The sequence below is a fragment of the Saccopteryx bilineata genome, chromosome 8, assembly GCF_036850765.1.
Source record: "Saccopteryx bilineata isolate mSacBil1 chromosome 8, mSacBil1_pri_phased_curated, whole genome shotgun sequence".
NCBI classification, from domain to species: Eukaryota; Metazoa; Chordata; class Mammalia; order Chiroptera; family Emballonuridae; genus Saccopteryx; species Saccopteryx bilineata.
In genome coordinates, this window is record NC_089497.1 from 52166421 (window position 1) to 52191355 (window position 24935).

Genomic DNA, 24935 nt, shown 5'->3' on the forward strand with positions numbered 1-24935 from the left:
TACACAGGGGGCCAGTTCACTGTCCCCCAGACCGTTGGAGGGCCGGACTATAAAAAAAAACTATGAACAAATTCCTATGCACACTGCACATATCTTATTTTAAAGTAAAAAAACAAAACGGGAACAAATATAATATTTAAAATAAAGAACAAGTAAATTTAAATCAACAAACTGACCAGTATTTCATTGGGAACTATGCTCCTCTCACTGACCACCAATGAAAGAGGTACCCCTTCCGGAAGTGCGGCAGGGGGCCGGATAAATGGCCTCAGGGGGCCGCATGCGGCCCGCGGGCCCATAGTTTGGGGACCCCTGCTATAGAGTGTCAGGGAAGGCCTTACTGTTAAGGTGTGTTTGAGCAGAGACCTGAAGTTAAAAGGAAGCCTGACTTGTCACTTCTGGACAAGACTGTTTTGGGAAAAGGCAGAGGTCCTAAACTTGTTTGGCATATCCAAGAGCAATGACTCCTGTGTGGTTGGAGTTGAGCAGTAAGAGAAACAACAGTAGAAAATGAGGTCAGAGGTAGTGGGAGGCTGAATCATCTAGGGCCTCATAGGCTGCTGGAAGAACATTGACCTTTGAGGAATGAGGAGGGCTCTGTCCATTGGAAGACTTTGAGCAGAAGTATAAAAGGATGACTCTGCTGTTGTCTTGAGAACAAGAGCCAGAGAAGGGAGACCGGTTAGGCTAGTGGAATAACACAAATGGGGCTGATGGTGACTTCCAAATGGGTGATAGCAGTGTGGGACTTGAGAAGTGGCTAGATTCCAGATACACTATTTTGAAAGTAGACCCACCAGTATTTGTTGGATTGGAGGTGGGGCATAAAGAAAGGAAAGGATTCTAAGATGTTTCTCAACATTTTATCATTAGTAAATGGGAGAATCAAGCTGCAAATTACTGACTGACATGAAGAAGACTGTGGAAGGAGCAATTTGGGGACAGATGGCGTGAAATAGCAGGGATTTGAAATACCTATTAGATATCCAAGTAGACAGGTTAAACCGTCAGTTGGATTTATAAATTTAGGGTGCAAGGGAGAAGCCAGGGATTTGTCAATCTGTAGTGGTATTCAGGCTTGGGGCTCAAGGGGGTCACCTTTGGAGATGTGTGTTGCTTCAGAAGAGGACTGAGCCTGGGGCATTCCAGTATTTAGAGGTTGCACTGATAAGGAAGAACCAGCTAGTGTTGACTGACAACAGAACCTTGGATTTAGCAACATGGAGCTCTGTGGTGACCTTTAAAAAAATAGTCTCACTGGAGTGTTTGGGGCAAGTTCAAGATGAATTGGAAGGAGAAAAATTGGAGACAGTGAATGTTGATTTTTTTCTCTCAAGCAGTTCTGTTGTAAAGGGCAGCAGAGAAATGGGGAAGTAGCCAGAGAGAATGTGGTCACTGATAAGGTACTTTTCATGATAAAAGATATTGGGGGGGGAGAAAAAAGGAAAGAAAAGAAAGGTAAGAGATATTAAAGCAAATTTCTTTAAGCAGTAGCCTAATGGATCCAGAAGAAAGGAAGAAATTGATAGTGATAGAGGGGGAGAGGGAGAACTGCTTTAGCCATATCCTTGAGTAAGCAAGAGATATAGTTCTCCATACCAGAAGTGGACAGGTTGGCCTTAGGTAGAAGCGTTGACAGCCAATTCTACAGTAGTAACAGAAAGAAGATAGAGAAGATAATAGATGCATATGGTGAGTGGTAAGAGCTTGTGGAAGTTATCTTTACTTATAGTTCTCAGAAAATGGGAAGCAAAATTATCATCTGACAAGTGAGAATAGGGGAATAGTTATTGAAGAATTAAAGAGAGAGGATAAGTTATGAAACTATTTCCTAAGAAAGTGGAGAATGGATGGACTAAGAAATTACAGTTACATGCTGCTTAATAATGGGATACCTTCTGAGAAATGCGTCCCTTAGGCCAGTGGTCTCCAACTCCCGGGCGTCCGTGGGCCATTTGGTACTGGTCCGCAGAGAAAGAATAAATAACTTACATTATTTCCGTTTTATTTATGTTTAAGTCTGAACGATGTTTTATTTTTAAAAAATGACCAGATTCCCTCTGTTACATCTGTCTAAGACTCACTCTTGATGCTTGTCTTGGTCACGTGATACATTTATCTGTCCCACCCTAAAGACTGGTTCCTGAAAATATTTTCTGACATTAAACCGGTCCATGGCCCAAAAAAGGTTGGGGACCACTGCCTTATGCCATTTTATTGTTGTGCAAACATCATAAAGTATACTTACACAAACCTGGATAGTATAGCCTACGATACACTTAGGCTATATGGTATAGCCTATTTTCCTAGGCTGCAAGCCTGTACAGCTTGTTACTGTACTAAATAATATGGGGTTAAGTCAAGCACAAGAGAAAATCATGCAATCAATGCATAATGAGATGTATGAGGCCATGGCCAGTGTAATACAGATACTGTTTTACAGCAAATTTTTTTTTATAAGTAGAAAGAGTACATCTAAAATAACAATAAAAAGTATAGAAAAGTGTAGTAAATATATAAGCCAGCACCATAGTTGTTAATTATCAAGTATTATATACTATACATAATTGTATGTACTATACTTTTATATGGCTGACAGGGCAGTGGGTTTGTTTACATCAGCATTGCCACACACAGGGAATAATGCTTTGTGCTATGATGTTATAAGAGCTATGACATAACTAGGAAATAAGAATTTACCAGCTCCCTTATAATCTTAGCGGAACACCATTCATTGTATATGTCCATCATTGTTTGAAACATCATAATGTGGTTCATGTAGGATTGTCGGACACTAAAGTTCTGCTTTAAGTTGTTGGGCATTAACTTCAGGAGAGACCAATCAGCATGGTTGTGTGTTTTCGTCCAGCCTGTTCTGTCAGGCAAGCACAGGCATTGGCAGAGTTGGCAGACAGAGATTTAACCACAGTCGCAGTTTACCAGGTGAGTAGGACTAAAAAGGTGCGGACCAAGAGTAGAGGATCATATAGAAAGTACCATAACAATGGACCATGGAATCTAAACTAGTAAAGGAGAAAACACATGAGATGGATGAAGATTTAGAGTATAGGAGGAAATGAGTGGGAAAGAAAAGAGGTTATGGTTGAAGAATGAAATGCTTAAAATTGCAGTTATGGCATGGATGTAATTATTGTAAACTTAATGTCAAAGTGTAACCAAGAGAGTGGACAACTGAGATGGGGTAGAGCAGTGGTCCCCAACCCTTTTTGGGCCACGGACCAGTTTAATGTCAGAAAATATTTTCATGAACCGGCCTTTAGGGTGGAACGGATAAATGTATCACGTGACTGAGACAAGCGTCAAGAGTGAGTCTTAGACGGATGTAACAGAGGGAATCTGGTCATTTTTAAAAAATAAAACATCGTTCAGACTTAAATATAAATAAAACGGAAATAATGTAAGTTTTTTATTCTTTCGCTGCAGACCAGTACCAAATGGCCCACGGACCAGTACTGGTCCGCGGCCCGGGGGGTGGGGACCACTGAGGTAGAGGACATGATTGTGGAATAAGAAGTCAGAGGATTGAGAGGCCAGGATATTGAAAGGATCATGCAATGGATATTGAAATCTCCAGATTTATTAAAGAAGTAGTGTTCTAAGGTATAATAGTGAGCAAATTCATTTTCAAGTAGTGAGGGTGAATGACCTGGAGGCAGATATGTGGGGGTATGTAGACAGTTGCAGCCAGGAGTGGTGAGTATTACAGTCAGATAATATTAAGTCAAAGGTTGTTATGGGCATGATGGAGTAACAGGAACTGGATTTATCATCCTATCTTTAAAAACTAAAAACAAAATCAAAGTATATATATGAAACAGTGGTTTTCAGACATTGGACAACAGGCAAAACAGGACAGTGATTTCTATGATTGCTTCAGCTTACTACCTGGAGAGAATTTTCAAGCAGCACTGAAGAGATGAGGAGTCCAAACAGAGCCCTACAGTTTTCTTAGCTTGAATTCTTAGGGCAGACTATCAGCGAGGGAAAAGGCTTCACAGAGAGAAAGGGCTATATCTACAGAGAGTTCCTCTTTAGTCTTCAGCTAAGCTCTGATCAGTGGATACATGTAAGAAAACTACCGAAGTGTAGACCACCAAAAAGGAGCAGCAGATAAATTCCCAAAGTTTATACAAGTCTGGGAATAGTTCACTTTCCCAACAGCCAGAATGGAAAAACCTTGTGATACATAGGAGGTTGTGCCGAATACTCAGAAGGGCATTGCCTCAGTAGTAAAGGCAGATGATCCCTAAATTAAAGGCTCTTCTGGTTCTACCTAGTAAAGCTTAAAAGTGCTCCTTGAAAAGATCAAAGAAAACTTAGTTGTATCCCAGAACATTGTTCAAATATATTTGAAGAGTTGGAAAAATATCCTTCATGAAACAAGATAAAATTCAGAATGCCTGACATCCAAATCAGAAATTACAAAGGATGCAAAGAAGTGGGAAAATTCAACTGATATAGAGGAGAAAAAGCAATCAATAGAAACAGACCTAGAAATGTCACAGATGATAGAATTAGTAGACAAGGAAAATCTTAACAACTTAGTCTAAATATACTACGTATGTTCAGCAAGATAGAAGAAAGCAAGGAGATACATAGGAAAAAAATCCAACATTAAACATCTAGAGATGAAAATGTAGTTTGTGTCTGAGACAAAAAAAAAAAATATATACACACACACACACACACACACACTGGGCAGGATTTAACTGCAGATTAGACATTTCAGAAGAAAAGGAACATGAACTTGAAGACATAGCAATAAGTATTAACCAAAATGGAACACAGAATAAAAGGCTAAAAACAAAAACTCCACAAGCATTAGTGAGCTGCAGAACAGTTTTAAGTGGTTTAATAATAGTCATTATTCATGTACTTTGAGAAGACAGAGGTAATTGGAGAGGGTATGAAGAGAGATGAAGTGTGGGGCAGGAGTGAAGAAATAACTGCAGAAAAAGGATCAAATTTGATATCTACAAACCTAAGAAATTCAAGAATCCCAGAAGAAGAAACGTGAAGAACACTATGTCAACACACATCATAATCATATTGCTTAAGCAAGAGAAAATCTTAAAGGCATAGGCAGGAGAGAGTAACAGTGAGCTACAAGTGGCTGTGGAAGCATTGTTCTCAGGAGAGAGGTTTCAGTGGGAGTAAGAAGGTGAAGAGAAATTTAGAGAAGAGCTTGAGAATGTGGGGATTCTGCTGATTCACTGATTCAAGTATCTCAGGCACAGTGGAAGGGTCTCAGGAGTCGGGAGGTGGCAAAGGTGAGGTTAGGTGAGGGGATATATGAAACCTTATTGGGATATGGCTTGGTTCCCAACATGGGATCTCTTTTGACTGATGTAAATAGGAAAAACAGTCACAATGTGATTAGTCCTGATGGTCTGTTTCCAAGGCAGATTGTGGTGGCAAGGCTGTGACTGTTGGGGATAGGAGGCTGGAGGTCTTGCCAGGAACAAGCAGAGCTTGTCTTCAGTCAAGCTGATAGGAGTATGGAGCCTGAAAGGGCAGTCTTTTCAGATAAACTTTGGGGTCTTAACATTTTCCATGCATCCGCAATGGATGTGTGTCATCCATTGGAAGAAAGCTTGCAGTGTTTGGATCCCATATTTTAATAGAATTTGTTTTTATTTTCAGTCATGTTTTGTTTTTCAACATTGTTCTGATACCTTTCATGAAATGGTTTTTGCATTCACATCCTAGTACTGTAATCTCTTGGGATCTATTTACATAAAGGTCTTAGATGTCTCTTGCCTATTTTTCTGGAGTCCTCATGCCTTTCCTTCCCAAAGTCAGTTGATATCTTTTAGATTACATGCAATTATAGAGTCTTGTGTTGCCAAGATTTGAATGATATAGAGCATTCTAATCAAAATTGAGCATCCTCTGGGGTGGATTAAGTAATACCTAGCAACAATTAAAAATAAGCAAGAAAGCCACAAGCTGCACCTGTGAGGTTGTTTTAATAATCAGCTTTTCATAATTTATTTATTCCTAAATATTTATATTGGCTGTTCTATTGTCATTTCGTTGAGAGAAAGCGTAATTGAGTAGAAGTGTGCTAGCCTTGAGCAGCAGGAATAGAGAACCTGGTTATCTGGACCGTGTTGTTATAAACAATGTCCCACTGCTTACTTGGTGATGTTTACCTTAATTACAAACCAAGTATTTAGGGAAAAAATAAATATCATGTAGAATGTAAACCTTATAGTCCCAAATCTGTAAAATTTATTCAGTATGTCATAGGACACCGAGTATAACCTTATCCAAGCAGCATTTTGAAAGTTTAGAATATTTATGATCATAGATGTACTTTTTATGAATTACACTGTATTTTCTGTGGCTATAATGTAGTTTTAAAACCTGTGTTCTATTAGTAGAAGCAGTAAATGAGCAGTATGTGTGCATTACTTGTTACCGAGAAGCACAATTTTCTGTGCTATTCCTTCAGCCAAATTGTATTTAATCATGCTCAGATCATATAAGGAGATTATAAAATTAACTCAGTTCATATCACAAATTATCCTCAATGTAGTATGTGTGTGCCTGATCCAGATCAGAAGGTTAGTTTCCTTACTGTGTTTAATCTGAATAATTATAGTTTTATTGACTCATTTTCCTTCAAGCAAAGGAGCCCTTTGAAAAACAAACATTTAATTGTATTCCCTTTGCAAAAAAAACAAACCAAAAAACCAAGTCTGAATAAAAAGAAAAATTTACACTAAACAGAATGCCTACTCACTGTGAAATGGTTTCAAAAAGGTGTTTAGGAGAAGCTGGAAGAAATGCTCCCACCTCTGCCACATACGCAGTGTGAGCCCCCATGCGATGCCGCTGCCACAAACAGGAAGGCCGTGTCAGTTCAGTATAACACACGTACAGCTTTCCAATAGTGGGAAGATGCAGTTCCATTGTGTAAGTTTGCCATGGTTAGATTATTCTGTCTATTTTTGGTTACTTTATTTTTATATTCTCTTTTACCTATGACCCATGTGACTGACCAGTGGCCCACATTTTCGAAGTAATTGATCTTTTTGGGAGACAAGGGAGAGAGCTTTCTGATCCACATTATCTTCTAAAGTTCTAAACCAGGCATTTTCTTTAAACAACATCTTTCTTTAAGTTAAAAACCATATGATATATCAAGAAAAATAAAAAGAAAGACCATTATTGTGTTAACAATCAAAGGATTCTAAGACTACCTCCTATGACCCTATAATGAGCATTTGCTTTCCTGATTATTTATATATATTACATAATTGGCCAGTTATCATTTTGGAGAAAATTTAAATCAGTAATGTATCACATTAAAAAATATTTTAGGGTAAATTTAGAGTTCTTGTAGCTTGCATTTGATAATTAGAAATTGAAATCGGAGATATAAAACTAAAATACCTAGTCCTTTAAAATTATTTTTTATATTTTTAGTGTTATTTATGAACAAAATTTTCTAGCCATTTTATTTTGAAAAACCAGAGCTAATGGAACTACATTCTATATCCTTGAGGTGATCATTCAAGTTTTCTAATATAGAGAAAAGCTATACTATTAGGATATAATAGCACTATGATTGAGTAAAAAAAAGAAAACTTTGTTCTTAACATTGGATTTACTTGAAGAAAATATACAAAATAATCCAGATGTTTTTGTTTCCCTTTAGGTCTTCGGATAACTGTGCTTCTGACATCTTCCCTTATGGTTTTGGGAACTGGTCTAAGATGCATACCTGTATCAGACTTAATGCTTAAAAGAAGGTAACTCCTATAAATAACTTTTTTCCCACATTTTTTCTTTTGTAATGAGTGTAATATATGTTTGCTTGTAAATTTTTAGTGAACAATTCTATTTTAAAGACGATCAATAGGGTCGTATTTATAGTAGCATTTATTTGTTCCCTTATGTAATGATTAATTCAATGGATATTTATTAGTTGTCATATGGAAGACATTACTAGTTATGTAAATAAAGAGAACAAATTTATCTTCATGCTATTCAGGAGCTATAATAACCACAGGACAATAATAGTGTAACATAAGGAAGAAAAATGTAGTTAATGCCATAGAATAGAAGAGGTATAAGATTGCCCTAAGAAACTGAGCAGTTTGGCCAATATCAAAAAGAAGGGTTTGTGAAGAAGGTAATAATTAAATTAGGCATTTTGAGGGATGAGTAGAAGTTTGGTAACTATTGTTAGGGGAAGGATATTCCAGGATAGAGGAACAGCAAGAACAAAGGCACGGAGGCAGGAGAGCAGAGGCCTCTTCTGAAATAGGTAGTTTCGTTTCCACAACTGGGGTCCATGGATTTACTCTCAGGGAGTGCAAGGTATAAGAAAATTTTTAAATTGTGTTTTCCTTTTGGCTGTAGTATTAAGGATTATTTTACCAGTCATAGTCTGTAATTAAAAGACATGTGTATTGACCAGAATGTCAATTTCTTAAATTAGTGTTTCTCAAAGAGGGTCCTTAGATGTGACCTTGAAAGCCTTTGAGAAATTTATTTCCCTTTAAAAATGATCCATAAAGTACTTAAGTTTGGGAGACACTGATCTACAGAAGAAGTTATAAGAATGGGATGTAAAAGAGATGAGTTGAAAAAAGAGTATCCAGATGATGAAGGCTCTCTTTTTTTTCTTTCTTCTTTTCCAAATGAAAGAGGGAAGATAGAGAGACAGACTCCCGCATGCACCCTGACCAGGATCCACCTGGCAACCCCCATCTGGGGCCATGCTTGCAACTGAGCTATTTTTAACACCTGAGGCATAGGCTCCACGAAGCCATCCTCAGCGCCCGGAATGATGCATTCAAACCAGTTGAGCCATGGCTGCAGGAGGATGAGAGAGAGAGAGAGAGAGAAGGGGGAGGGGGGAGAGGTGGAGAAGCAATAGTCGCTTCTCCTGTGTGCCCTGATTGGGAATTGAACCCAGGACATCCACACGCCAGTCAGGGCCTTTGAAGGCTCTTGATGTCACCCTGTAGAGTTGTGTTTTCCTCACTGGACATTTGGAGCCACTTAGGTTCTTCGTCAGAGCAGCAGTAGAATCAGACCTATATTAAGTAAACTACTGATTTGAGGTATGTAAGATTAATTATAGAGGTGGCCAGCAGGAGACCAGGAAAGATGCAGTGAGAGCCCAAGCTGGAGTCATTCTTTTATTTGTTTATTTATTTATTAGTTCACTTATTCAATAAAATTAACTGAGCTCCTGCTGTGTGTTCTGGGCATGGGGGATACAGTAGTAGAGAACACAATAGACAAATCTGTGCCTTATGGCGTTTACATTCTAGTCAGGGAGGCTGGCAATAAATTAGGTAAGTAAGAAAAATATACAGTATGTGTTATGAAGAAAAATTAAAATAGAAAAGAAAAATGTGAAGTGTCAGAGGAAAGATAGTGAAATTTCAGAAAGAATAGTTGAAGAAACCTCGTTGGTAGAAGAGGATTAAGGGGGATAAATGGTGATAGCAGGAGTCCTGACATGGGGTGGTGAACACACAATACAGTGTACAGATGATGTGTTATAGAACTGTACACCTGAAACCTATATAATTTTATTAACTGATTGTTACCCCAATACATTTAATTAAAAAAAAGAGAAACCCTTTTGGGAGGATCACTTTTTTTGAATAAAAACCTAAAGGAACGGTGCATTATCTAGGGGACTAGAATTCCCAGCAGGGAGAATAGGAAGGGTGAAGGGTGGGAAGGGAAGCGCGTGGCTGGCAGCGAGGTGTGGCTGGAGCCGAGTGAGAGACTTCATGGAAGAGCAGTGGGAAATGAGGCCGGAGCAGTTATGTGAGGTGGTGGGAATGTGAGCTGGGAAACCACTGGAAGTTTTAGCCAAGGATAACCAGTATCACAGTCTGATTTATTGAGAACAGACTGCAGCTGGAAGTCAAGGGCAGGAGTAGGGAGACCTGTTAGGAGACCAGTGCCATCAGTAGGTGAGAGGTGATAGTAGCTTGGGCCATAGTGGTGGAGTGGTGGTGATGAGAAGTGGTCAGATTCTGATTGTTTTCAAAGGTTTGCTGATGGAATGGATAAAGGGAATAAGAGACAGAGTAGAGTCTGGAATAGGTCCTGACCCTGGGAAGTTGTGGAATGGAAAGGATAGCACCAATGTGAGAGAGAACATGAGAGAAAATAATGGAAGGCAAGGTGATTGAGGTTTCGTTCAAAGGACAGAGGAGGAGGAGAGAGTGAATTTTAAGGAGAACATGTTGACTGTCATTTGGAACAGAATTTTTCAATTTCAAAATGCTGTTCATTTCAAAATTTCAAAATATGTTATTTTTCCATAAAATATAAACTATAAGTGTTTCATATTTTACAAGGAAGACAGTGCCTGACCAAGTGGTGGCACAGTGGATAGAGCATCTGACTGGAACGTGGAGGACTCAGGTTCGAACCCGAGATTGCCGGCTTGAGCACAGGCTCATCTGGTTTGAGTAAAGCTCACCAGCTCGAGCCCAAGGTCACTGGCTTGAGCAAGGGGTCACTTGGTCTGCTGTAGCCACCCAGTCAAGGCACATATAAGAAAGCAATCAATGAACAACTAAGGTGCCACAACAAAGAGTTGATGCTTCTCATTTCTCTCCCTTCCTGTCTGTCTTTCCCTATCTGTCCTTCTCTCTGTCTGTCTCTGTCACACACACACACAAAGGAAGACAGCAAAATGATTTGGGTTCTTATGGAAAGCTAATCTTATTTCCTATCCTTCTGGGTGAGTTGTTTTGTTTTGTTTTTTCATTTTTCCGAAGCTGGAAACCGGGAGGCAGTCAGACAGACTCCCGCATGCGCCCGACCGGGATCCACCCGGCATGCCCACCAGGGGGCGATGTCCTGCCCCTCTGGGGCGTCGCTCTGTTGCCTCCAGAGCCATTCTAGCGCCTGAGGCAGAGGCCACAGAGCCATCCTCAGCGCCTGGGCCATCCTTGCTCCAATGGAGCCTCGGCTGCGGGAGAGAAAGAGAGAGACAGAGAGGAAGGAGAGGGGGAGAGGTGGAGAAGCAGATGGGTGCTTCTCCTGTGTGCCCTGGCCAGGAATCGAACCCGGTACTCCTGCACGCCAGGCCAATGCTCTACCACTGAGCCAACCGGCCAGGGCTGGGTGAGGTTTTAACATATGAATTTCATTATTGTGTTTGAGATGGTCTTAATTTTTCAAACATCCAGTTTTTTTCTAAGTATCAGCAGCTTTTAAGTTAGAATTTTAGAATAAGCTTAAATTCAACAATGCATTCTTTAAAACTGCCTATTAATATTTTTCTTAACTTTTTTTCTGTTTTGGGCCAACCATATTATGTCGCTCTAGTCTTATATCTGTCCCCTCATATACTTTCCAGATATAAAATTCCAAAAATAATAAAGAGCTGACTCTTTGTGTTTGTGAAGAAGTTGGTATGAAAATAGAGCTCATAAAGAAATGTAAACAAAGAAGGAAAGAGAGGAAAGAAATAAACTAAAGAGTTCAGAGAGATAAAAAAAAGGATAAAAATTTATGAAAAAAGGATATAAATTGATCCTTGTATTTTCAACTATAAAGAATGTAGGAATATTATCCCCTTGAATGAGACTTCATTTTATGTCCATATGGTATTTCTTTTAAGCAATATTATTAACAGTGCATATACAGCTATTCAAATGAAAATACTGCAATGGAATATATATTTTTGGCTAGTAGGTTCAATAGATCACCACTTTTTTTTTTTAATAATTTTATTTTTTAATGGGGCGACATCAATAAATCAGGATACATATATTCAAAGATAACATGTCCAGGTTATCTTGTCGTTCAATTATGTTGCATACCCATCACCCAAAGTCAGATTGTCCTCTGTCACCTTCTATCTAGTTTTCTTTGTGCCCCTCCCCCCCTCTCCCTCTCCCCCCTCCCCCCCATAACCACCACACTCTTATCAATGTCTCTTAGTCTCACTTTTATGTCCCACCTACGTATGGAATAATGCAGTTCCTGTTTTTTTCTGATTTACTTATTTCACTTCGTATAATGTTATCAAGATCCCACCATTTTGCTGTAAATGATCCGATGTCATCATTTCTTATGGCTGAGTAGTATTCCATAGTGTATATGTGCCACATCTTCTTTATCCAGTCATCTATTGACGGGTTTTTTGGTTGTTTCCATGTCCTGGCCACTGTGAACAATGCTGCAATAAACATGGGGCTGCATGTGTCTTTACATATCAATGTTTCTGAGTTTTGGAGGTATATACCCAGTAGAGGGATTGCTGGGTCATAAGGTAGTTCTATTTTCAGTTTTTTGAGGAACCACCATACTTTCCTCCATAATGGTTGTACTACTTTACATTCCCACCAACAGTGTATGAGGGTTCCTTTTTCTCCACAGCCTCTCCAACATTTGCTATTACCTGTCTTGTTAATAATAGCTAATCTAACAGGTATGAGGTGATATCTCATTGCAGTTTTGATTTGCATTTCTCTAATAACTAAAGAAGATGAGCATCTTTTCATATATCTGTTGGCCATTTGTATTTCTTCCTTGGAGAAGGGTCTGTTCATGTCCTCTTCCCATTTTTTTATTGGATTGTTTGCTTGTTTGTTATTGAGTTTTATGAGTTCTTTGTATATTTTGGATATTAGGCCCTTATCTGAGCTGCTCTTTAAAAATATCATTTCCCATTTAGTTGGCTGTCTGTTTATTTTGTTGTCAGTTTCTCTTGCTGAACAAAAACTCCTTAGTCTGATATAGTCTCATTCATTAATTTTTGCCTTCACTTCTCTTGCCTTTGGAGTCAAATTCATAAAATGCTCTTTAAAACTTAGGTCCATGAGTTTAGTACCTATGTCTTCTATGTACTTTATTGTTTCAGGTCTTATGTTTAGTAGATCACCACTTTTAAACTTCAGTCTCCATCTGACACTTAGCGGGAAGGGATAAAGACCATTGAAGTGTAATTGTCCAGCACTGAAAGAGCAAGTAGCGTTCTGTGTTTCTGTGGCTGTTTTACTTGGAGCTTTCTGAATTTCTGACCCAGCCTTCTGTTCATTGACTGCTTTCTCATATGTTCCTTGATGGGGGCTGGAGGGGGGCTACAGCAGAGTGAGTGACCCCTTGCTCAAGCCAGCAACCTTGGGCTCAAGCCAGCGACCATGGGGTCATGTCTGTGATCCCACGCTCAAGTCAGCAACCTCGGGATTTTGAACCTGGGTCCTCTGTGTCCCAGTCTGACACTCTATCCACTGTACCACTGCCTGGTTAGGCTCAATTATTTATTTTATGTACATAGTATCAATGAAAATTCAGGAAAAATTATTTTGCCAGTTTTATTAACATAATAGGTAAATAAGGAACTTAGAATGATGAACTATAAGAGGCTTCCCTTTTTTGATCAGGAAGCAAATCATATCCCCAAAAAATGATCAACAACATTGCTCTATAGCAGCAATTTTTAACCTCTTTTTTTTATCTCATTGCACACATAAACTAATTATTAAAATTCTGCAGTACACCAAAAAGTGTATTTTTTTCCAATCTGACAAAAAAATGTAGGTATAATTTTGACTCATTCATATCAGACGGCTATTGTTGTGTGTTGTTATTTTTTCTATTTAACGATTTAAGGGAAAAGAGGTCAGTGCCTCTGACTAAGAATTTGGGTACTGAATGTTTTAAAAATTCTGTGGCACACCGGTTGAAAATTGCTGTTCTATAGTGTGAAATGTCATATTGCATATCTAGTAAAAATTTAGACTTTGAGAAGGTGAACTTATATAGTAAGTTATATCTGCTTTTAATCTAGATATGTCCAGTGATTCCTATAACACACTGCCATATTATCTTTCCATTCAGTGTAATTTTCTTAACAATAGGTAATATTTACTAACGTATTAGATAGTTAAATAGTGTGGCACTAGTAAACATAGATTTTCCAGAAATATACTTCATTGTGAAATGCTTGCAGCTGGCAAAATTACATTTCAAATGATCATACCAGAAAAAAATTATTTGTTTAGTATATGGTTTTGTGATAACTGCTTATCTGAAAAATAATGAAGAACCTCATGTCTCTGCCTTTTCACTTGTTAAGTTTCATTTGGATCGAAGATTTATTTAAATGTAAAAAATGAATCATAGAGAACAAGCCTTTTTTGCCTAACTTGTGATGGCGCAGTGGATCAACCTGAAACGCTGAAGTCACCAGTTTGAACCCCTGGGCTTGCCTCAGTCAAGGCACATACAGGAAACAACTACTAGTAGTTGTTGCTTCCTGTTTCTCCCCTTCTCATCCCTCCCTCTCTAAAAATCAATAAATCTATAAAAGAAAAAAAAAAGACTTTTTAATAACCTTAGAATGGTACTTGATAAGTTATTACAAGCTTCTTTAGGACCAAGACTGTAATACCTTTTAAAAAACTTATTTATTGAGTTTAGAGCGATGGGAGGGAAGAGAAAGAGAGAGAAAAACATTGATTAGTTGTTCCACTTATTTATGCACTCATTGGTTGATTCTCGTGTGTGCCCTGACCGGGGATCAAACCCGCAACCTTGGCGTGCTGGGACAACGGTATATCCAACTGAGCTGATTGGTCAGGGCTATAATACTCATCTTTTTTTTTTTCTTTTTTTTAAAATTAATTTTTAGAGAGGAGAGAGAGTGAGAGAGAGAGAGAGAGAGAGAGAGAGAGAGAGAAGGGGGAGGGAGGAGCAGGAAGCATCAACTCCCATATGTGCCTTGACCAGGCAAGCCCAGGGTTTTGAACCGGTGACCTCAGCATTCCAGGTCGACGCTTTATCCACTGCGCCACCACAGGTCAGGCTATAATACTCATCTTTATATTCCCTTTAGTGTGTAGCTGCAGCTGTCTTGATTATAATAGATATTCAATAGATATTTTTAATTGAATCATAATTGGCCAAAATTATTAAAGATACAAAAGTGAAATAGATTTTTATGAAAGAAAACTGAGGCTATGATAACAGTATGTAGAAGGCTCATTTCTTTTCCACCATCATCTGTTTCTCCCTTCCTAATTTTTTTCCTGTAATTAATTCATAACATCTCTGACTATTTCTTTTTTTATTTTATTTTTTTTTACAGAGACAGAGAGAGGGATAGATAGGGACAGACAGACAGGAACGGAGAGAGATGAGAAGCATCAATCATCAGTTTTTTGTTGCCACACCTTAGTTGTTCATTGATTGCTTTCTCATATGTGCCTTGACCGCGGGCCTTCAGCAGACCAAGTAATCCCTTGCTCAAGCCAGCGACCTTGGATCCAAGCTGGTGAGCTTTGCTCAAACCAGATGAGCTCGCGCTCAAGCTGGCGACCTCAGGGTCTCGAACCTGGGTCCTCTGCATCCCAGTCCGACGCTCTATGCACTGCGCCACCGCCTGGTCAGGCTCTGACTTATTTTTTATCCTATCTTTTCTTGGGCTCTATAAAGGAAAACTATTTCCAGCACTTTCATCATTTTCAATATCTAGGAAATCCTATAAATATGAGTTTTATTCTGATGCAGTATGATTAAGAACTGGGAAAATGTTTGTGAACAATTGGCATATTGGTTGAGCCTTAGAGGTAAGTATTTTTATAGATTTCAAATTATTTTATATTAAAAATACATAGAATTTAAGTTAAGAATGCTGTACTTAAACTAATGCTATATATCTGCTAGTTTCTGAAAGGCCAACTCTCCAATGTTTTCACCAATGCTAGTCATAATAAACTGAAGATTTATAACGTAGCTTTATGTACAGAATAAAATGTGCTAGCTACAGTATGCCTTTGGATCTGAGAATCTTAGGTTATCTTAACAATCATTGATTTTTATTATTATTAACAGAAACCTTCAGAAGAAGGTTTCATGTAGAAGAGGAGACAGATTTGTGTTGATGAAATCACTTCTGATTTTACTTACTATATAGTTGTGGCTTAGCCATTAGCTAGTTGTATGAGTTTGGAGCTCCCCTCAATACCTTTAGAGGTAGGAAAGTTATAAAATTACGAGTATGATATTAAACATGTTAATAGCCTTTCTGGGACTTAATTTTTTGTATGTATAAAATGAGAAGGTTGGGTTATCTAGGTGAGGTTTCTAGTCTCTTCTAGCTATAAAAATTCTAATGCTAAAATGTCATTATTATTCTAAGCAGAAAATAATTTAGGAAAAATAGGTAATTGTTCCAGGATGTCAGGAAGCAAAAGGTTAGGATACCAGAATATCATTAAATACAAACTGAAATGTCAGGTACATTAGAGCACGTGAACTGGAGGTCTTCAGTTTGAACTTTGGCTGTTGGCATTTGTTTGAAAAGCTGCAGTGTATAGAATAATAGGAAAAGGAACACGAGTTTCTGAGGCCAAATGCCACTGAGGCTTCAGCCTCTCTATGGTCAGGGGCGCTAATTGAGGGTAGAAGGTGCATGGAGCAAGGGCAGGACTTAGGCCCTTTTAGCTGTCCCCCGGTCTACCACAGGCCAGCAAACCTCAACAGTACTGACTCTGAGGGCAGCAGTTGGCCTTCCTAGTCTCTACCACCTAGTTCTGCTGATGCTGGAGAAGCTCACAAATCTTTAATGTCATCTTCCTCTCAGCCTCTATAGGCATTCCCCTGTCTCATCCATTTTTCCACCTGGCCTATGCAGGTGGCACGAACCAGGCCTCAGAAGTAGGCAAAAGTTAGGTAAGGAGAAAAAAGGAGAAAAGAAAAAAGATCTGAGGGGGCCTGACCAGGCACAGTGGATAGAGCATCAGGGACGCGGAGAATGCAGGTTCTAAACCCTGAGGTAGCCGGCTTGAGCGTGGGGTCACTGGCTCGAGCGTGGGATCATAGATATGACCCCAGGGTGTCTGGCTTAAGCCCAAAGGTTGCTGGCTTGAGCCCAAGGTTGCTGGCTTGAGCAAGGAGTCACTCGTTCTGCTGTAGCCCCCCGCCCCTGTCAAGGCACATATGAGAAATCAATCAATGAACAACTAAGGAGCCACAACGAAGAATTGGTACTGCTCATCTCTCTCCCTATCTGTCCCTCTCTCTGACTCTCTCTCTGTCTCTGTCAAAAATAAATACGTAAATAAATAAATACATAAATAAATAAAAAGACCTGGGGGGGGGGAGGAAGAAAAGAAAAAGAGGGTGGGAGACAGGGAGAGGGAGGAAGTTCAGGAGTCGGTGAGAGAGATTGGGATGATCTGTCACAGCTTGACCTGCAAAGGTCAGACTTGCTATCCCCTAACTGTGAGTATACACCTGTCTTCATCAGGCGTGAAGTTGCAGGTGAGAAAGCAAGAGTCAGACCCCTTGAGTTATTAGTCAGTTTAGAGAGCTCCCTTTTCTGCTACACAGCTTATTGCCCAGGAGACAAAACTGCCTCCTTAAACTCTTAACTTCTACCCACCCTTCCCAAGGCCACTGTGCTTGGGACAGTACTAAAGTGTTAGCAAAGTGTTGGCCTTGCTTATATCACCTTCAGAGTCTTTATTTTAAAGCTTTATTGCCAAAATATTTGTTAAATGCCTTATTTTCTTTCTTTCTTTTTTTTTTTACAGGGACAGAGAGAGTCAGAGAGAGGGATAGATAGGGACAGACAGACAGGAACAGAGAGAGATGAGAAGCATCAATCATCAGCTTTTCGTTGCCACACCTTAGTTGTTCATTGATTGCTTTCTCATATGTGCCTTGACCGCGGGCCTTCAGCAGAATGAGTAACCCTTTGCTCAAGCCAGCGACCTTGGGTCCAAGCTGGTGAACTTTTGCTCAAGCCAGATGAGCCCGCGCTTAAGCTGGCGACCTCGGGGTCTTGAACCTGGGTCCTCTGTGTCCCAGTCTGATGCTCTATCCCCTGCGCCATCGCCTGGTCAGGCTATTTTCTGTCTTGATGAATTTAAACTTTATAAAATTTACAAGTGGAACTGGTGTGATGTATATATTAGGTAACTGAGATTTTTAAAGGGCTGGTTAGTTGTGTATTTCAGTCCCCTCCCCTCTTGCCTCTATTTGAATCAGTCGTGCATTCCTAGAGAGCATCCACTCTGCCTTCACACTCCATGAAGCACTCTGAATTCAGAAACCGTGGTCCTTACCCACAGGGAACTTGTTAGCTGCAAAACAAAACTGAAGTGTGGAACAGTTGACACAGAAAACTAGACGTTAAGTTACATGATTTATTTCACTTTACTGAAGATTGAGAATCACTCCTCTTTTGTTTTCCTGGTATTTTTAGCAGTCAGCCCAGATCATTAGGTATTAATTTCTGAAAGCCAGTTTCTTTCACGAGTGCTTAGAAAGCATTAAGACAGTCACCATGAGGTGCCTTTATCTTTCAATGTAGAGAGACTTTTAAGTTCAGATTAATCCTTTAAGCTGGGTGGTTGGGTTCTTTCCCCCCACATTGCTGAGCTTAGATACCTAATTTTTGCTCTACGATCTTTTTCTAACTAACAGAATGAAGAGTCTAAATTGAAATTTCCATTTCCTCACAAAAGTGACTTCCATCCTCAATATTCTACTGTAATGGCTCTTATTCAAATCACAGTTAACCTTATAACCCAGTGGTTACATATGACACTGTCACACTCACTCTCATCTTCTTGATACCCTTCTCTCTTTAGTTGTTATGATGTCCATTGTCCCTCTTTTATTTTTTTCCTGGTTCTGTAATTGCTCCTTCTCAATCATCTTTCTAGACTCTTCTTCCTCTCTTTAAAAATTATTGACATTCTCCAGTTTTTCTTCCCAGCCCCAATGTGTATCTCTTAGCTTAGACCTCTTTCCTTAGCTTCTCACCTATATTAATCCACCTACTGGACATTTTTACATAGTTATGGTTCCGCTACCCGTCCCCCGCCCCCCGCCCAATTTTCAGTCATTCACTCACCCGTATCTGTCTTGTGGTTAGAAACAGTTCTCCAAACCATTCTCTCTGTGGGCCCACTGTTGTTGTCAATACTGCCAAAGGGACCTTGTCCTGGGCTCCACGCTTTGAGTGTCCCATTCTGGCTCCCCTTCAGCTTTGCTGTTTCTTGTGGGCTGAGGAGTCTGTGAGGCCAAGAAAATGTGCACCCCCCCCCCTTTGAGCTACCCCAAGCCCTGGAAATCCCTGCCCTTGGCCTCCTTCCCCAGTCTGTTCCTCCAAGAGTAGAGTGCATGCCTCTGTGTTCCCTAGGCCCAAGGGACATCTGTTTGGAAGGCAATAGACAGAGCGTGGATAAAGCTGGACCTTCAGGTCCACGTGCATATGTATGAAGCCCCTGATGTAGTAGATGAGCCAGAGGCCAAAGGAGGAGGACCTACCTGGACCTCCATTGATACTCTTGTCAGAGGCCCCACAAGCAATAGGGGCAACACTAATTATCCCCTTACTTTTCTTTTTACTCCTGGTATAGTGCTTCAACTACTTTTAGGGATTCTTAAGGGCAGGGCTTTACCTCTATAACTTTATATTCCTATATATGTAGGCCTATTAGAATACATAGTGAATATTCAGTACATGTCTGTTGAATGAGTTAAATAACACAGCCTTATATTGAATAATTTATCATTATTTATCTTAATTTATTGTCATTGTACAGTTCATTGTAATTTTGATGTGATTTTACTGTGTCTTATGACTAGCATTTTCCCAGAAAGCATGCCTCTAATTTTGCATTACCATTAAATGGAAAAACTGGGTTTTATATATAAAACTGAATTTTATTTTTAAATATAATTTTTACAAACAGTTTCATAAAATAGAGATAGTTAATGGCAGGTGACAGAAAATAGTGTCAGACAAACATAAAAATCTTGATAGTACAGGTTAGTGTTATATAATGGTTACCAGGACAACAGTGTTTATAACCAGTTATATCAGTAACTGCCAGTGCCTGAGGATACACATGTGCAAAGGAGCAGGACTGCATTCTGGCAAACTTAAAGATGCCAGTAAGAACAAGACCGGGTTTCCCTGCCAGGTTTCCCATGGATTCGAAAGATAACCCTGAGATCCTGCCGGTCCCAGTTCTCCTGCTGAGCTCATTTGTGTGAAATGTGTTTGTGTATGATGACTTTTAATACAGAAAGCACATAATTATTTAGAGTAGCAAATCTGCACGTTTTCATTCTAGGTTTCACTGGTAATACGTATGTTCTAGGTTTATCCCCCAAGTTCAGTGACCTTGGAGACTTAGAAATGCCCTGCTTTGGTTCCTACTTCAGCATGTGAACCACATTGTAGTGGGAAATACTCTGATCTGAGCACTGAGTAAACTGGACTTGGATAATCCTTCCACTGTTGGAAGCTTACACGTTCTGACTCTCAGGCTTGCTCTTTGGAAAATAGTTTATCTGTGATACCCCAGAGAGGTAACAAAATGTTAAGTCATGGCAATAATTTGAGTTTTAACCTTAACTTTCAGGATTCACACTTTCATGTTTTTTGTTTTGTTTTGTCTTTTTGATAGGTTGTTTCTTCCGGGTTCTCTTTCTACTCTTAACATTTTTAAGTATAATAAAATGTCCTCATTCCAACCCTTCTCTTTCTAGATGAGATGAGTCACTCAGTAATACCTGGTTAAAAGTATTAACTATCAAAGCAGTTACCTTTATGAGCCATCATGTGCTGACTATTCCATCACAAGTCATGTTTAAGAGAGTCATGATTAAAACCACTTAATGACATCGTTTTAAGACTAATTCTATGATGAAATTGCTGCATGACAGCTTGGGATCCACTGGCTTTTGGAGGAGGCATTCAGTTTATAAACACAGAATTGTTTTTGTCATCTAGAAAATAATTCCCCTGGCACAAGAAGGTTTAAAAACGTCTTTAGTTGTCTTTGTTTAGTAATGACAACAAGAGCTATTTTTCCTCCAAATAATTTTTCAAACATTTACAAAAATGTGAGCAGAGCTAACTCACATTATTTTACTTCTCATTCACTTATGCTTCTACATTAGGGCCCTGCCTCTCTCTCATGTGCCTGTTTATTCATTCTGCATTCAAAAACCTTTTTTTAAAAAAAAAATAGCTTAAGGTAGTAATTGTTTAAAAAGAGAATTGACCCCCACGTGGTGATTAAAAAGCAACACAAGTAAAAAAATAAGTAGTTCTTATCGTGTGTATGTTATGTATACCGTCCCTGCCCTTCCCTTTGCATCTAAGACAGAAGAGGTGGGCTCACTTCCCTTTGTGGTCTGTGCTTTGTGGACTTCTGTCTTCTTTTCTTCTTCAAGACTACTCATGCTTGACCTGTGGTGGCGCAGTGGGATAAAGCATCGACATGGAACGCTGAGGTCACCTGTTCGATACCCTGGGCTTGCCTGGTCAAGGCACATATGGGAGTTGATGCTTCCTGCTCCTCCCCTTTCTCTCTCTCTCTCTCTCTCTCCTCTCTGAAAATTGAATAAATCAAATCTTAAAAAAAAAAAAGTACTCATGAATGTGAATGTATATGTTGGGGCTGGAGGAAGAAATGAGGGGAAAGGGTTTGGTCAGCCGGAAACAGGATAAGCTCTGAGAGGAACACTGAGAAAAGATGGGCAAGAAACAAATGGAATGAAAGGGAAGCAAGAACCTGCTCTTCGAGAGAACCAGGACTGGAAGGGACCTAGTGATTCTGTGATTACAGTGCCTTAACCTAGCAGGTGCTCAGTACATGCTCATGTAGCTTAATCTCTGCATTTTATGGGAGAAAGTATGGAATCCCACCAAGGAATATTACCCAGTTAGTTGCAGGCCAGGTCATATGATTCCTCCACCAATTCCTCTTTCAGTAGAAAAACCTTTTTCTTTCTTTTTTGTAATTCTGTCACTTGGCACAGAGTAGGCCTGAAATGTGGAGCTCAACTGTATTATTTGTAGGGCTGGTGGTACTTCCTAGGTCTCTTTATGAGTATGGATTTTGGAGTCAGACTTCAATTTCAGCTTTGCTTGTTTCACTTGGGCGTTTTGGTCTTTCAGTGTGGAGCTCTCTGTAAGGCTAGTGGCCAAGGCCACTATCACAGCCGCTTGGCCCATGCAGGTTCACATTGGATTCGGACAGACGGTAATGAAACAACAGAGCCACAAACTGGTGGGCCATTAGCTTTAATCCTAGCTTGCACCCCGTGGGCAAGTAAAAACACACACTGGGCTCCAAAACCCACTCATTCAGTGCTCACAAAGCTACTGACTTATCCGAGTTTCCTAGAATCAAAGGTTTCTAGCTCACCAGACTTATTCACCTCTGTTCCCCATCTCCTTCTCTCTGCACAAACTCTGCACACACTGGCTTCTCCTTCAGCACTCCGCCATCTTGGCTGCTTCTCCTGGCCTCCTCCACGTGGCCTTACTCTGCTCTCCAACCTGCTCTCTGCTCCAATGCTAATCTCAGGAACCGAGAGAGCAAGCTCCCGGTCTGCCCCACTTTATAGTGCAGAAATCAAAATCTTTAATCCAATATATAAAATAGGGAAGTCTCTAATACAAAGTCACTTATCTGAGGCATGATGGGACTGTACCACCCTACATCAAAAAGGGTGGGAAAGGCTTAGTCCTAAAACCAAACCCCAGGCTACAAGGATGCTGCCTGCCCACAGCCTGCCCCCAACACACATTAATATAATTATGCCCATTCCAAGCAACTAATATCATCACCTGGGAGATGGGCTTCCACGTGGGCAGTGCCATTTTTAACAAAGTAAGCATAATATATTTTATCTGCCCAACACTCTCGCATCTCAATAAATGGGGAGAATAATAGCTTCTACACAGCATTGTTATAACAGATGAAACAAGGTTATTTGGAAGTAGTTCGGTGTGTTGTACTAATCATAGGCTTCAGTAAGTATTTGTGAAATGAGCAAGGGGTAACTATTACAGTGTTCAATGTCTCTCAGAGAGAGTCAACATTCTCTACCCTTCAGGTGTGAGGTATTATTTATAGATGTGTATTCTTACTGCTATAGTTAAATGCTGTTTGGCTACTGTCTTTTTGTCTAAAAAATGCCTGCTTACCTACCTCACAGATGTTTAATTTGTTTAATTTCAGACTAATCCATGGAGGACAGCTTTTAAATGGATTGGCAGGTCCCACCGTAATGAACGCGGCTCCCTTCCTCTCCACAACCTGGTTTTCTGCAGATGAACGGGCCACTGCCACGGCTATTGCATCCATGTTCAGTTATCTTGGTGGAGCATGTGCATTTTTAGTTGGACCACTGCTTGTTCCAGCTCCGAATGGGACGTCGCCTCTTCTTGCTTCAGAAAACAGCAGGGCCCACGTTAAAGATCGTATAGAGACTGTATTATATGCAGGTATTGTGAAGTTCATCTTCTTCCCGTTATACTTTGTCTTTTATCCCAGTCATCTTCACCCTGCTTTTGTGTATCAGATCACTTCTTCTGAAATACTTAAGAGGACTAATATATGTATATGCATATATGTGCTCTCTTTGTTACATAATACCGAGAGGCCTATTTGAAATTTACCCTTTCTAGGAAGTTATTAAGTTTCAAATGTGTTACTGCTACATGAAAGGTTATTTATTAACTTTACTCTTCCCATCCATTTACAGTTAAGCTCTGTGTAGCTCATTGTCTAATGTCTTTTCTAGATATCTTATCAGTATATGAAACTAAACATCATGATCAACAGTAAAAAACACTAGTTAAACATCTATTGGTAGGTGTTAAACCCATTTATTTTTTCCATTGCAGTTTCCCCTTTCTTGGCCATGTTCTCTAATCTGACAAACCTAAGTCACCCACAGTTTATTCTTCTCTTCATTTCTTACTCTCTGTATGTTTAGTCTATTAATAAGGGATAATGACCTTTCCAAAACATTCTCTTAGGTCCTTTTTCTTTATTTTTAGCGTCAAGCCATAGTCCACTCTTCCCTCACAGTCTCCTGCAGATCTCCTTAAATATACTCCCTTTCCCCATATGCCTGTTTATTATTTCCTTCTGCATTCAGAAAACTTTTGATAAGTGGTGTTTTTTGTTGTTGTTTTTTTTTTACAAAGACAGAGAGTCAGAGAGAGGGATAGATAAGGACAGACAGACAGGAACGAAGAGAGATGAGAAGCATCAATCATCAGTTTTTCATTGCGACACCTTAGTTGTTCATTGATTGGTTTCTCATATGTGCCTTGATGGGGGAGCTACAGCAGACCAAGTAACCCCTTTCTCGAGCCAGTGACCTTGGGTCCAAACTGGTGAGCTTTGCTCAAACCAATGAGCCCACACTCAAGCTGGCGACCTTGGGGTCTCGAACCTGGGTCCTCTGCATCCCAGTGCGATGCTCTATCTACTGCACCACCGCCTGGTCAGGCCAATAAGTGTTTATTATATACCAGCCACTGTGCTAAGCACTGGAAATTGGTAAGATCACTGATGAGATGGTTGTAATACAAATAGAGGTATACAGAGCTTGGAAGGGCTTGCCAGCCTGAGTGTGGAAAGAGTTTGTGGAGTCAGTGAAGGCTTCACTAAGATTGTAATTAGCAAAATTAAGAATTTCATAGGAGTTCACCAAATGCTTAAGTGAGTTAGGGTATCATGTATAGAAAGAAGGAACAGCAACTGCAAAGGCAGAGAAAGTATGAGAGAGCCCAGTATGTCTAGAGAGCTACATGTAATTAGGTGTGGCTACAGGATATAAATATGTATGTCTGGGTGTAGGTAGCAAGTGGCAGAAAATGAGGCTACAAAGACATGGAACTACATTATAATAAGCTTTGTATTAATTTATTTACTTATTAATTTAACAACTATATTTTGAGTTCCTATGTGTATGTCACAGTGCTAGGCACTGAGGTAAACATGGTTCCTTCTTCATGGAACTTACAGTGTCCCAAGGGATACAGACAGGTAAACAAACAGTTATAAAAGAGGGGGTCAGTGCTGTAACCAGAGGCCTACGCCTACCCTGAGAGCTCAAGGGGGAACACCTAACTTAGATGTTAG

The 24935-nt window shown here is 39.7% G+C and overlaps 1 protein-coding gene across 1 annotated transcript in view; it reads left to right on the plus strand.

Moving 5' to 3' along the window:
- Positions 1–24935, plus strand: part of SLC49A4 (solute carrier family 49 member 4) — an 84168-nt gene that overhangs the window by 4704 nt on the left and 54529 nt on the right. Inside the window, exons 2-3 of the mRNA XM_066241386.1 lie at positions 7688–7781; positions 23019–23284. Coding sequence (XP_066097483.1) covers positions 7688–7781; positions 23019–23284 — 360 coding nt within the window. The remainder of the gene's footprint in view (positions 1–7687; positions 7782–23018; positions 23285–24935) is intronic.